At 48.3% G+C, this 12934-nt stretch overlaps 1 protein-coding gene across 1 annotated transcript in view; it reads right to left on the reverse strand.

The window, feature by feature from the left end:
• Positions 1 to 4696, reverse strand: part of UBALD2 (UBA like domain containing 2) — a 35654-nt gene extending 30958 nt beyond the window's left edge. Inside the window, exons 1-2 of the mRNA XM_075349582.1 lie at positions 4355 to 4696; positions 277 to 339 (exon numbers count right to left, since the gene is read on the reverse strand). Of these exons, the coding sequence (XP_075205697.1) occupies positions 277 to 339; positions 4355 to 4564 (273 nt within the window). The 5' untranslated portion in view covers positions 4565 to 4696. The remainder of the gene's footprint in view (positions 1 to 276; positions 340 to 4354) is intronic.
• Between the last annotated feature and the right edge of the window lie 8238 nt (positions 4697 to 12934).

The following is a 12934-nucleotide window of genomic DNA, read 5'->3' on the forward strand; positions in this document are numbered from 1 at the left end:
CACAACAGTGCTACTTGATGAAGGCGCAGGTACACTGCTGTGAACCATACATAAATGTATTTGTGCAGCTGTCTATCCTGCCACGCTCTCGCTTTCCTGGAGGCCATTTTGTTGCGGGGGATACACGCTGCTCCTGCTGTGTTTACACGCCGCCGTGGACCTCTGGAATCATGGTCGTGCACTATGCATTCCTGCCAGCGGGGACAGCGCACACAGGATCTCTCATGGGCTGACTTTAACCCCTGAGACGAGGGCCAAAAGAAGGTTAATACTCACCATGTGCGGATGATGCTGAGCGCTGGGTACATTGGATTCTTGGAAAAAGGTGCTGAGAGCAGTCTAAACAGACAAGAAAAAACTTGAATTAGACCCTTCATATAGCAAAGAGTGCAATGTATGTGTGAAAATAAACATGGTATACGCCAAACTCATACCCTATACCCCCTGAGCAATGCAAAGGCCGGCTCACTGTGTACACATACAGGAGGTGGGATGGGAGGTCCGCACACATAACATGGTGGAAGGAACATTAACCCACATTTGTCTTGTGGATGGCAATGACATCACTATAGCGGCAGGAGAAACAGGAAGGGAGCGTTCCAGCACCTCAGACTAAATAACCATGGCCGTCATCATCAGTAATACATTTAATTATACGTTTTGCTTTGCCATATGCATACAAAACCATGTTCTATTCCAAAAGTTCATTAAAGAAAACTACAAAGCGTAACCAGAACAAGCTGAATTTTGTGGTGTCAGACTGGCGGGTGACTTTCACTCTTCAGGTATCGCAATGCTGCAATTATATTGCGGGCGGCAGTGACAGCTGATCACGGGAAAATCTGCGTCAGCAGCCCCAAGACAATAGCCAGACACGTCAGGTATGTATTCACATGGATCGGGGGTGACAATAACTGGGAGCGCTCTGTCCCCATGTATGATGGTGTGTAATCCTCACAAAGCGGCGGCTGGGGAAGTGTGCACGCATTGTGCTGTATGTAAACAAACACAACAGCCACCATTACCCAACATACAAGGTGTGCCAGCCAGCGAGCATGACTTCTCTCCCCACGGACACGTAATGATAGTACATGGCATCTGTGTGATAAAAATAATACGTCTGTCTGGTAAACAGCGAGTCGTTGTTATGCAACATATGCAGAATGCACAGCTACAGAGGCAGGAAAGCGCCCTGCCCCCACCTACTCCATGTATCACTGTAAACAATGGTCTTACTCCACTGTCACAATATACAGCTCCCCCGAATTGTGCGGGCACACAAAGGGAATTCAGCAAGGTGGCCCTGCCTACATATACATGCAGTATATATGTGTGCAGCGGAGCGAGGCGGAGACACCACTCACAACAATAACAATGAGGGTTAACCCTTCCAACCACCCACGAGTCACTGCGGAATTCAGTACAGCTTTCATCAGCAATGGGGATATATTCTACATATGGGACCTTTATGACATGCAAGAGTGGCACATGGGGGGGAAAAAAAAAAAATAGGAAAAAGGTCTGTAATGTTTATAAACAAAGCCAACAACACATAAAAGAAAGCAACGAACGATCAGCATCCTGCGACACAGCTCGGGTCCAGACCACACGGGCGAGAGATTAGGAAGACCGACATAAACATGGTCAACAACACTCCATGCCGACAGTTTCACAATGACGCCGGCGTTTCCCCAGAAAGATAGTCAGCATTTATAGTAAATCAAGCAAAGGCTGAAAGTGAGAAGGGCTCCGGTATATCACATATATAAGCAGCCATAATATCTGCATTCTACAGTGGCCTACAGATGTATGTTACTGCCATTCAGAGGAAAGGGTCCCAACACATGGCGTAGGAATATATAGCAGCACTGCGCATAGCTGAAAGGTGCCCTGGAACCATGCCGCTACAGTATTGCCGGGTAGTATTACTGCTGAGTACTAGCTGGGTTATATGTATGCAAACATAGGAAAATGAGGGGGGTCCTTCATGAAAAGTAGACATACTAATAGTAAGAAATAAAATAAATCATCATCTGCATGTATACACACCGGACTTAGATGTCTAGCAATGAGTCATGTGCCTATTTTATTTCCTACTTTGACCAGTATGTGAGTAGTAGTATGAGATATAATATATCTTTTCACATACACACCTCTATATCTATCTATCTAAAATATAGCTATATATATCACACATACATATACACACGTCTAACACACACAACTGTGCATACACGTCACAGCACTCACACACAGACATCTCACATGTATACACATGTCACACACCTATCATGCATACACATCTCACATGTACGCACATTTCTCACAGACCTCTCTCTCACACACCTATCTAACACGCATACGCATCACACACACACACACACACACACACGAATCTCTCTCACAGACATCTATCTCACATGCACACACAAACAGGTATACAAATTATCACACATCATACATGAACACATCTATCACACAGGTATACAAATCAAACACACACACATCATTCATGAACACATCTATCACACAGGTATACAAATCAAACACACACACACATCATACATGAACACATCTATCACACAGGTATACAAATCAAACACACACACACACACATCATACATGAACACATCTATCACACAGGTATACAAATCAAACACACACACACATCATACATGAACACATCTATCACACAGGTATACAAATCAAACACACACACACATCATACATGAACACATCTATCACACAGGTATACAAATCAAACACACACACACATCATACATGAACACATCTATCACACAGGTATACAAATCAAACACACACACACATCATACATGAACACATCTATCACACAGGTATACAAATCAAACACACACACACATCATACATGAACACATCTATCACACAGGTATACAAATCAAACACACACACATCATACATGAACACATCTATCACACAGGTATACAAATCAAACACACACACACATCATACATGAACACATATATCATACACACACACGTATACAAATATATCACACACACACAAAGGCCAATTTTTATTTCTTATGTTGATTACCTTGCCTTATTTTTATTTATTTTCATTCACTTTAATCCCTCAGAGGTAACATGTGCAACGTGCTATAATGCGAATCCCACGCCCATGAATATCCTCTCCTGACAGTTGTCCAGTGTGGTTATATTCTGGGCACAGACCTCATAGAGGGCTATATGACAGATACAATTACACCGCGTTTATAAATAGATCCAGTGGTCACATGGTCTTTCAGACCCCCCCCCCCCCCTTTCTATAGGTTTGTAGTGAAGGGATAAGTAAAAGCACCAGCCAAACTAGTCTGAAACCCCAACTTCTGTCCTTGTGTACTGCTGGGGAGGCAAGTCAGGAATGTAATAGGCCCATAGAGTGATCCCGGGGCCTAGTACGTACACTGTGTGCTGTCTGTACCCCTTCATCTAGCACAATGATGTCAGGGTTTATACACCCATGTAGATTCTTCTGTAAGAGAAAATATTAAAAAAAAGGCCACCCCGTCTGCCATCACAACCGCTTCTCCTATTGAGATGGTAAACAAGATCTTAGCACGAGGTGTGAGAGCACAGTATAGCCGTATACCACGTGCACAGTATAGCCATATACCACAGGCCGCAGCATACCCAGGGCTCGATGGGATTACATTGTACATTCTGTATGCTGTTTAAGCCCCTTGTAAGAATAATGTTCTGTTCCTCCCTAGTAGAATAACCGTTGTGCCTACAAATTCGTGGCGTGCAGAACTACAACTCCCAGCATTCTATATTAGGACAGTCATCAGGAATACAGGTCACTGATCCCTTCTCTGGAGTGACAGCTTACAGGAATACTGTGCTTATCAGTTTAATGGGAAAATTCTGCAATTCTGTTAATATTGGCCGGCCATGTAGAGATGGCGGTGTAGGGCTGCGGGATAGACCCCTGTCCACTGATCTTGCCCCCATAATACAGGGATATTAGGGAATTGCCATGTAAGCCATTCCCCAAATACAAGTGTACCAGCCATTGAGGTAGCACCTATTTCAGCGTCACCTTTGGGCCAGGCCAAAAGGGCAATGGTGGGATGGGAACTTTTACTATAGACATACAGGGGCAAGCCCCATACATTTGTGGTCTCTGCCTGTATGCGGTGGGCTATACTGTGCGACACTTTCCATCTCTGTGAATAGGCCCTGCTGCAGCCAATGGGTAACCTAGAAGGACGTGTAGTCAATAGCAACCGTGTGCGGCAAGGAGCGGGGACCTGTGCACAGCGAGGCGTGCTGTGTGTACACTGGGTGTGTAAACATGGTGTGCGCCGTCTCACCTCAAACTGCCAGTGTGCCGCCTGCAGCAGCTGCTTGGCCTGGTCCGCCGCGCACCCTGCCGCCAGCACGAACTGGTTAATCATGACCTGATGTCGCAATTCCTCCATGTTTACCGACATCCCGGGCCCCGCTCCGCACTCCCCGCCCGGCAGCCTCGTTATGTCCTCAGCCACAGGACCCGGCGCGTCACAAACTGTAGGGCGGGGCATGTTGATAAACCGCGTACGCTCATTGGACGAAAGACTTGCCACTCCATATCGCTTCACTCAGCTACTCGGCTGGCTATTGGCTAGTATGCTTGTTTTGGCTGTCCCCGCTTGATAATTGGTGCATTCCTCTTCAGTGTTGTACTCGCCCTTCTTGATGTTTTGGACCGTGCTGATTGGCAGGCTTGTTGTGTTGACGAGCGCAGAGACAGTCATGCCTTTCACTGATTGGTCCGGTAAAACTGAGCAGACCGGGTCGCTGCTGATTGGCTATCGCAGTAGAGTTTGAACACGGGGCTATGAGGCTTCGGCTCATCTGATTGGATGGCGAGTGCCCGTATGTGACAACAGGGAAATGTGGCCAAGTTCATTGAGGACTTTGTGAGGGTGAAAGGCCGTGGGGACGCTGCGTGTGTGCAAACATGGAGGACCGTGCGGCGTGTCTGCCAGCGTCCCCTCGCCGTGTCCTTACATTATAAAGGGGCTGCACATGTACTAGTAGAAGCTATGCGCGTGTTGTATTGCCAGGCTGCTACCTATGAGGAAAGTGCGGGGTAATGGTAGACGCAGCATTGACCTGTGTGGACGGACTTGCTCCCGGTTGCCATTTTTTTAGTAACATTATATATATATATATATATATATATATATATATATATATATATATATATATATATATATATATATATATATATATATATATATATATATATATATGGACAGATCATGCTGTAAAGTGTGAACACCGCCCTGCGACATCCCAAAAGCGTGTTGAAGCTAGAAAATTGTTACCATGTTAGTATACATAAATATACCATAGCACTTCTGTAAAACTGGTGCACAAGTCGGATGCTATCCCATAATAAGATTGATGCTTCAATTAGTCATTTTTATTGAGGTGCTTGTAATCCAGTGGGGTAGACGTTTCGGTCACACTCAGACCTTCATCAGTACGGATTGTCAAAGGGTTAAAGCAGGGGTGGGAAACCTTTCTTCTGCCGGGGGCCATTTGGAAATTTCTACCACACAGTATATATATATAAAGCAAGAAGGCCTGCGGAGACACCATCACATGTTTCTCAACGCTGGCAGAAAACTAGCCAGGTCTTTCACCGGGAAGGAACAACCACGGGAAGGGCAGTCTCCAGTCAAGGAGACCATCTATGCCAAACATGGTATCCATCCACAGACAGCCGTTTCGGGGTATTTGCCCCTCATCAGTGTGGAGTAGGAATCTGGCTAGTGGGACATTGCCTAGTAAAAGACTATGTGAGCAAGGATGGTTGACCTTAGGGAGATCAACATCCACCACTGCGGAGACACCATCATGTGTTTCTCAACGCAGTGATTCTAGAGCAATGCCCCCTGGGAAATATTCAAAGCAAGAAGGCCTGCGGAGACACCATCACATGTTTCTGTGGATGGATACCATGTTTGGCATAGGTGATCTCCTTGACTGGAGACTGCCCTTCCCGTGGTTGTTCCTTCCCGGTGAAAGACCTGGCTAGTTTCCTGCCAGCGTTGAGAAACATGTGATGGTGTCTCCGCAGGCCTTCTTGTTTTGAATATTTCCCAGGGGACATTGCTCTAGAATCACTGCGTTGAGAAACACATGATGGTGTCTCCGCAGTGGTGGATGTTGATCTCCCTAAGGTCAACCATCCTTGCTCACATAGTCTTTTACTAGGCAATGTCCCACTAGCCAGATTCCTACTCCACACTGATGAGGGGCAAATACCCCGAAACGGCTGTCTGTGGATGGATACCGTGTTTGGCATAGGTGGACTCCTTGACTGGAGACTGCCCTTCCCGTGGTTGTTCCTTCCCGGAGAAAGACCTGGCTAGTTTCCTGCCAGCGTTGAGAAACATGTGATGGTGTCTCCGCAGGCCTTCTTGCTTTGAATATTTCCCAGGGGGCATTGCTCTAGAATCACTGCGTTGAGAAACACGTGATGGTGTCTCCGCAGTGGTGGATGTTGATCTCCCTAAGGTCAACCATCCTTGCTCACATTATATATATATATATATATATATATTATATATATATATATATATATATATATATATATAATATAATTTTACATTATATATATATATATATATATGTGTCTGTATGTGCATGTATGATGTATATATCTATGTATGTCAGTGTATATGACTGTCTAGATTTATGTCTATTTATATGTGTTTTTGTGAATTTCTCTTTAAATATGTATGTGTACATATGCCTGTATGTGTATCTATCTGTGCATGTCTATGTGTAGATGGGGCCCACTGAGACTTTGTTGCCCAGGGCCCACAAAAACCTGGAGCTGGCCCTGAGGAGGGGGGTGGAGGGCTCACATACACATCACAGGAGGAGGGGGGGGGGGGAAGGGCTCACGTACACATCACAGGAGGGGGGTGGAGGGCTCACATATACATCACAGGAGGGGGTGGAGGGCTCACATATACATCACAGGAGGGGGTGGAGGGCTCACATATACATCACAGGAGGGGGTGGAGGGCTCACATATACATCACAGGAGGGGGTGCAGGGCTCACATATACATCACAGGAGGGGGTGGAGGACTCACATATACATCACTGGAGGGGGTGAGAGCTCACATATACATCACAGGAGGGGGGTGGAGGGCTCACATACACATCACAGGAGGGGGGTGGAGGGCTCACATACACATCACAGGAGGGGGGGAAGGGCTCACATACACATCACAGGAGGGGGTGGAGGGCTCACATACACATCACAGGAGGGGGATGGAGGGCTCACATATACATCTCAGGAGGGGGTGGAGGGCTCACATACACATCACAGGAGGGGGATGGAGGGCTCACATATACATCTCAGGAGGGGGTGCAGGGCTCACATATACATCACAGGAGGGGGTGGAGGGCCCACATATACATCACAGGAGGGGGTGGAGGACTCACATATACATCACAGGAGGGGGTGGAGGACTCACATATACATCACAGGAGGGGGTGCAATGCTCACATATACATCACAGTAGGGGGTGGAGGGCTCACATACACATCACAGGAGGGGGATGGAGGGCTCACATATACATCTCAGGAGGGGGTGGAGGGCTCACATATCACAGGAGGGGGATGGAGGGCTCACATATACATCTCAGGAGGGGGTGCAGGGCTCACATATACATCACAGGAGGGGGTGGAGGGCCCACATATACATCACAGGAGGGGGTGGAGGACTCACATATACATCACAGGAGGGGGTGGAGGACTCACATATACATCACAGGAGGGGGTGCAATGCTCACATATACATCACAGTAGGGGGTGGAGGGCTCACATATACATCACAGGAGGGTTGGAGGGCTCACATATTCATCACAGGTGGGTTGGAGGGCTCACATATACATCACAGGAGGGTGGGGAGGGCTCACAGCACTGGGTGGAGGGCTCACAGCACTGGGTAGGGGGCTCACAGCACTGAGTGGAGGGCTCACAGCACTGAGTGGAGGGCTCACAGCACTGGGTAGGGGTCTCACAGCACTGAGTGGAAGGCTCACAGCACTGAGTGGAGGGCTCATATATACATCACAGGAGGGGGGGGGGAAGGGCTCACAGCACTGGGTGGGGGGGGCTCACATATACACACAGGAATATAAATCACGTCATTAATCATAGTTTATGAACACACTTATTCATAGAGGTGGACAGTTTTCCTTCATCATTAATTTGCTATTTAAAAAGCCCTCCCATGAAGATTTTTTTTAATAAATCTGCTCATATGTGTATGTCCTTTGCTAGGACATCTTCTCCATCACTATGTTTCTCTCTTGTAAAATAATAATATCTGCCTTCACCTCAGGCACCGTTCCAGAGATGTCATCACTGGCTCTCCCAGGGTTCTGTAACATTGATATGTCTCGCAATCCCTGCAGCTTATTCCTGACTTCAGACATAACACATACATCCAGAGGAATTGAGAAAGAAGCAGTTCTCACTTCCTCTAGATTGCAAACTATAATGTGCCCCACATAGCCCTGCAAACTGTATAATGGCCCCCACATAGCCCTGCAAACTGTATAATGGCCCCCACATAGCCCTGCAAACTGTATAATGGCCCCCACATAGCCCTGCAAACTGTATAATGACCCCCACATAGCCCTGATAGCTGTATAATGGCCCCCACATAGCCCTGATAGCTGTATAATGGCCCCCACATAGCCCTGCAAACTGTATAATGGCCCCCACATAGCCCTGCAAACTGTATAATGGCCCCCACATGGCCCTGCAAACTGTATAATGGCCCCCACATGGCCCTGCAAACTGTATAATGTTCCCCACATAGCCCTGCAAACTGTATAATGGCCCCCACATGGCCCTGCAAACTGTATAATGTTCCCCACATGGCCCTGCAAACTGTATAATGTTCCCCACATAGCCCTGCAAACTGTATAATGGCCCCCACATGGCCCTGCAAACTGTATAATGGCCCCCACATGGCCCTGCAAACTGTATAATGTTCCCCACATAGCCCTGCAAACTGTATAATGGCCCCCACATGGCCCTGCAAACTGTATAATGACCCTGCAAACTGTATAATGACCACCCACATGGCCCTGCAAACAGTTTAATAGACCCCACATAGGACTACAAACTGTATGATGGCCCCCCACATAGCCCTGCAACCTGTATAATGGCCCCCACATAGCCCTGCAAACTGTATAATGGCCCCCACATGGCCCTGCAAACTGTATAATGGCCCCCACATGGCCCTGCAACCTGTATAATGTTCCCCACATGGCCCTGCAACCTGTATAATGTTCCCCACATGGCCCTGTAACCTGTATAATGTTCCCCACATGGCCCTGTAAACTGTATAATGTTCCCCACATAGCCCTGCAAACAGTCTAATAGACCCAAATTGATTAAAAAAAATAAATAAAAAACAGTGATTCCCGGTGTTCGCAGTGTGCAGTTGGCAGCCCTACATGCTCGTCAGAGTGGGTGAGATGACATCACAATATCGCGTCCGCTTTGCGCTGAGACGTCAGAGCTCAGATGCTGGGGAGTGATGGAGGAGGGAGGCGATGAAGGCTTCAATCATTGCTTTCAACTGTATCTGCATCACAGACAATGGAAAGTTAAATGAGGGGCAAGGGAGGCTTGGCACCACACGCGCTGACACGGGCCCCCCAACTCACGGGCCCTATAGCGGCCTCATAGGCTGCCACTATTAGCAGTACGCTGCTGCAGGTGACTAGTTGAAGTATTAGATGGCTTCAAGTGACAGGTACAAAGCAGCCATTACTTGGTCAGCCCATTGATGTCAGTCAGAACTGGGTAGCCCCTAGTTTTCCCTGTGATGGCGCTGCAGGGAAATTAAACATTTTGTGATGAAAGTACTCTAATGTTTACATGTCTTTATGTTGATAATCTTAATAAATACATTCTAGTTAAAAAAATATTTTGTGATGGAGGTACCAGCAGCTTATCGAGTGGGAAACTTTTTAAAGGGAATATGTCAATAAGCTCAACCCCCTAGTCGCACATATAATCATTTGTTGCTGCATTCTGGAGTAATTAGCGGTTTAATGCAGAGATGTTAAGTGTCTGTGCTTGTAAATATAAAAAGCGGTGGAGAAAAGCGCAAATAGGGTCTTACCCCAGAAGGGAAGGAGTAATAAATAGAATAAAACTCACCTATAGAAGTTGTGCAAGTCACAACTCCTAAAAACGCATGTACAGTCCAGATTAACAGCTGCATCCCCGGGTTTGGCAGATAACAGAAAGCAGTAGAAGACAGGTTATCAAAGCAGCACTATTAACCAATCCGGATCGATGAAAGAGTTAATGTTTCTTTATTTTCATGCTCCCTTCATCAGGACAACAGGCAAAATACATCAAATCTCTTTGTTTTGATATTTTTTGCCTGTTGTCGTGAGGAAGGGAGCTGAGTACTCCTGAAACGCGTTGACCTGTGCATGAAAATAAAGAAACATTAACTCTTTCATCGATACGGATTGGTTAATAGGGTGGCTTTGAAAACCCGTCTTCTACTGCTTTCTGTTAAGTGTCTGTGCTTGACAGAGCACTTCAGGAGCCACTACCTCTCTCCAGGTTGTTTTCCACCCAGCACCTCCCTCTTTAAGTTTAATAGCTGTCTATCTTATTTCCATTCCTGGCATCTCATATTACACAAATAGTGAGCTATTGTGACGCTCTGGACCCCAGGGGTCACAGAATAACATCACATACACACACCCCACTCCCCCGGTCAGGAACACCAGTCAAACAAAACCCTTGTTGCCTTCCTCCAGGGTCTGATGTCCACACCAGGTGGGGTGGAGCCAGGCGGTTGACTGCACCCACCGAGGAGTTCACAGGCCTGTAGGTGGGAAAAGTAGGAGTTGAGAATAGTCTAGTTGAGGAGTTGAAGTGGAGAGGTGGAAGTGAGAGGAGAAAGTCTGTGTGTGTCTGGGTCGGAGCCCAGGCACAAACAGCAAGGTCGGCAGACGGTGGTGGCAGTCTGCAGGAGTTGGTGGAGGTTTGCGGAACCGTAAGACCGAGGTCGGGCGGTGGCCCGCCGGTACCGAACCGGGGAGCAGATTAAAGCCAAAGCACCAAGGCAGGGTACTCAGACCCAGACTAGGCTCAGAAACCGCCATAAAGGTCGAATTCTCTGATTGCGGGCTGGACCTCAGGGGTTCATTCCCAATCAAGTCCCGTCAGAAGGCAACAGCCCAACCCGTCCGGATAAGAGCCACCGCCAACGGCCAGAGATCCAAGGGCCAGCGCCTGCGGGCAAAACGGGCTCTCCCGACACGTACAAGCCGGGGAGCGGACTACCCATGGGAATCCATAGGAGTCAAACACTTACACATAGGTGCAGGGAACGACAGCCACCATCAACCCGTCCAGGGAGAGTGAAGACACCGCAGCCGACTGCGGGCCCTGTCTATCCAGCCGTTTGGTTTACCAGAGACTCTGTTCTTGTCTACCTGAGTGAGTACACCAGTGCCATCCGGCACCGCAACATTGCCCCGCATCCACGATGCCTCCCTGCATTGGCACCTGCACCTATCCCTCCTCCCTACTCCCCAACCGGGGCCCCGGGACCAACAGCCCCTACCCACGGAGGAGTCAACACCTTAGCTGCTCCCAGCCATCGCTCCCGGGATTCCCCCGTCACCAGCAGCGGTGGTGCCCACCATCACCACAACCCGTGGGTGGCGTCACAACGGACATCTGTCACGCTCCCGGTGTCCCAGCAGCGCTCCTTACCTACTAAGCCGGTCTCACCATCCAGGCACCGCTCCGTAACCACTGAGCCAGTCACACCTGCGTCGCACCACCGCTCCTTCCTCACTGGTCCAGTCCACGTGTCCACCGGTCATGGCTGCCGCTCCCGCTCTTGCTCCCCAGAGTCCTGTTCCTGGTCTCAGGAGTCTGATTCTGACTAATGTTCTGTATAGGACCGGGCCACGCCCGCTCACCTGGTCTTATAGCCCCAGCACTGCTGCAACAGGAAATGACCTGAGGCTGTGCTGAGTATATAAGACTGGCCTCTCCATGTGGGCAGCACCTGATCATCGCTTGTGTTTCTATGCCTTGTCAGCTAGGTGCTCAGGTCTTTGGTCCTGTGTCCTATTACTGCCTTAAAGTATGCTGTGACCTGGTCCTGTCTTTGCTTCCTGATACCTGCACCCGTTCCTGCCACGTTAGTGCTCCAGCTACCGTGTACCCTGCCCTCCAGGTGGGGTGCTCGGTCCAGTGGATCCACCTCCTGGGCCTACCAGTCCTCCCCGGCCCTCACAACATCCCACCACAAACCTCCCCTTTTCACTCGTGGGCGAGGAGGCGCTGCTCGAGCCACCAAAGAAGCACCAGATCCGAGCGCAAGCGAACCCCCCAGGCGAGCGGCGTTCCCAACCCCTCCGCTTGCGACACTACCAATCCAGCTAATTGAGGCAGGAGCCAACCTGGGGGGACAGAGGCAAGGTCACACCCAGAACATTTAACCGTTCGTTTCCTTATAAATAAATCTTTATTTTTATATAGCGCTAACATTCCGCAGCGCTTCACATACATCAGGAGCGCTGTCCCCATTGGGGGCTCACAATCTAATTTCCCTATCTGTATGTTTTTGGAGTGTGGGAGGAAACCGGAGTACCCGGAGGAAACCCACGCAAACACAGGGAGAACATACAAACTCCTTGCAGATGTTGTCCTTGGTGGGATTCGAACCCAGGACCCCAGCGCTGCAAGACTGCAGTGCTAACCACTGAGCCACAGTGCCAAACGCTAATTATTCAGAAATGCAGCAACAGATAAAAGATATAAAAGGTGTTGATGAATTTACAATTCAAAGCCATATATGCAGTATTGAGGAGGGGCTGATAT

Source organism: Anomaloglossus baeobatrachus, chromosome 5 (genome assembly GCF_048569485.1).
Source record: "Anomaloglossus baeobatrachus isolate aAnoBae1 chromosome 5, aAnoBae1.hap1, whole genome shotgun sequence".
Taxonomy (NCBI): Eukaryota; Metazoa; Chordata; class Amphibia; order Anura; family Aromobatidae; genus Anomaloglossus; species Anomaloglossus baeobatrachus.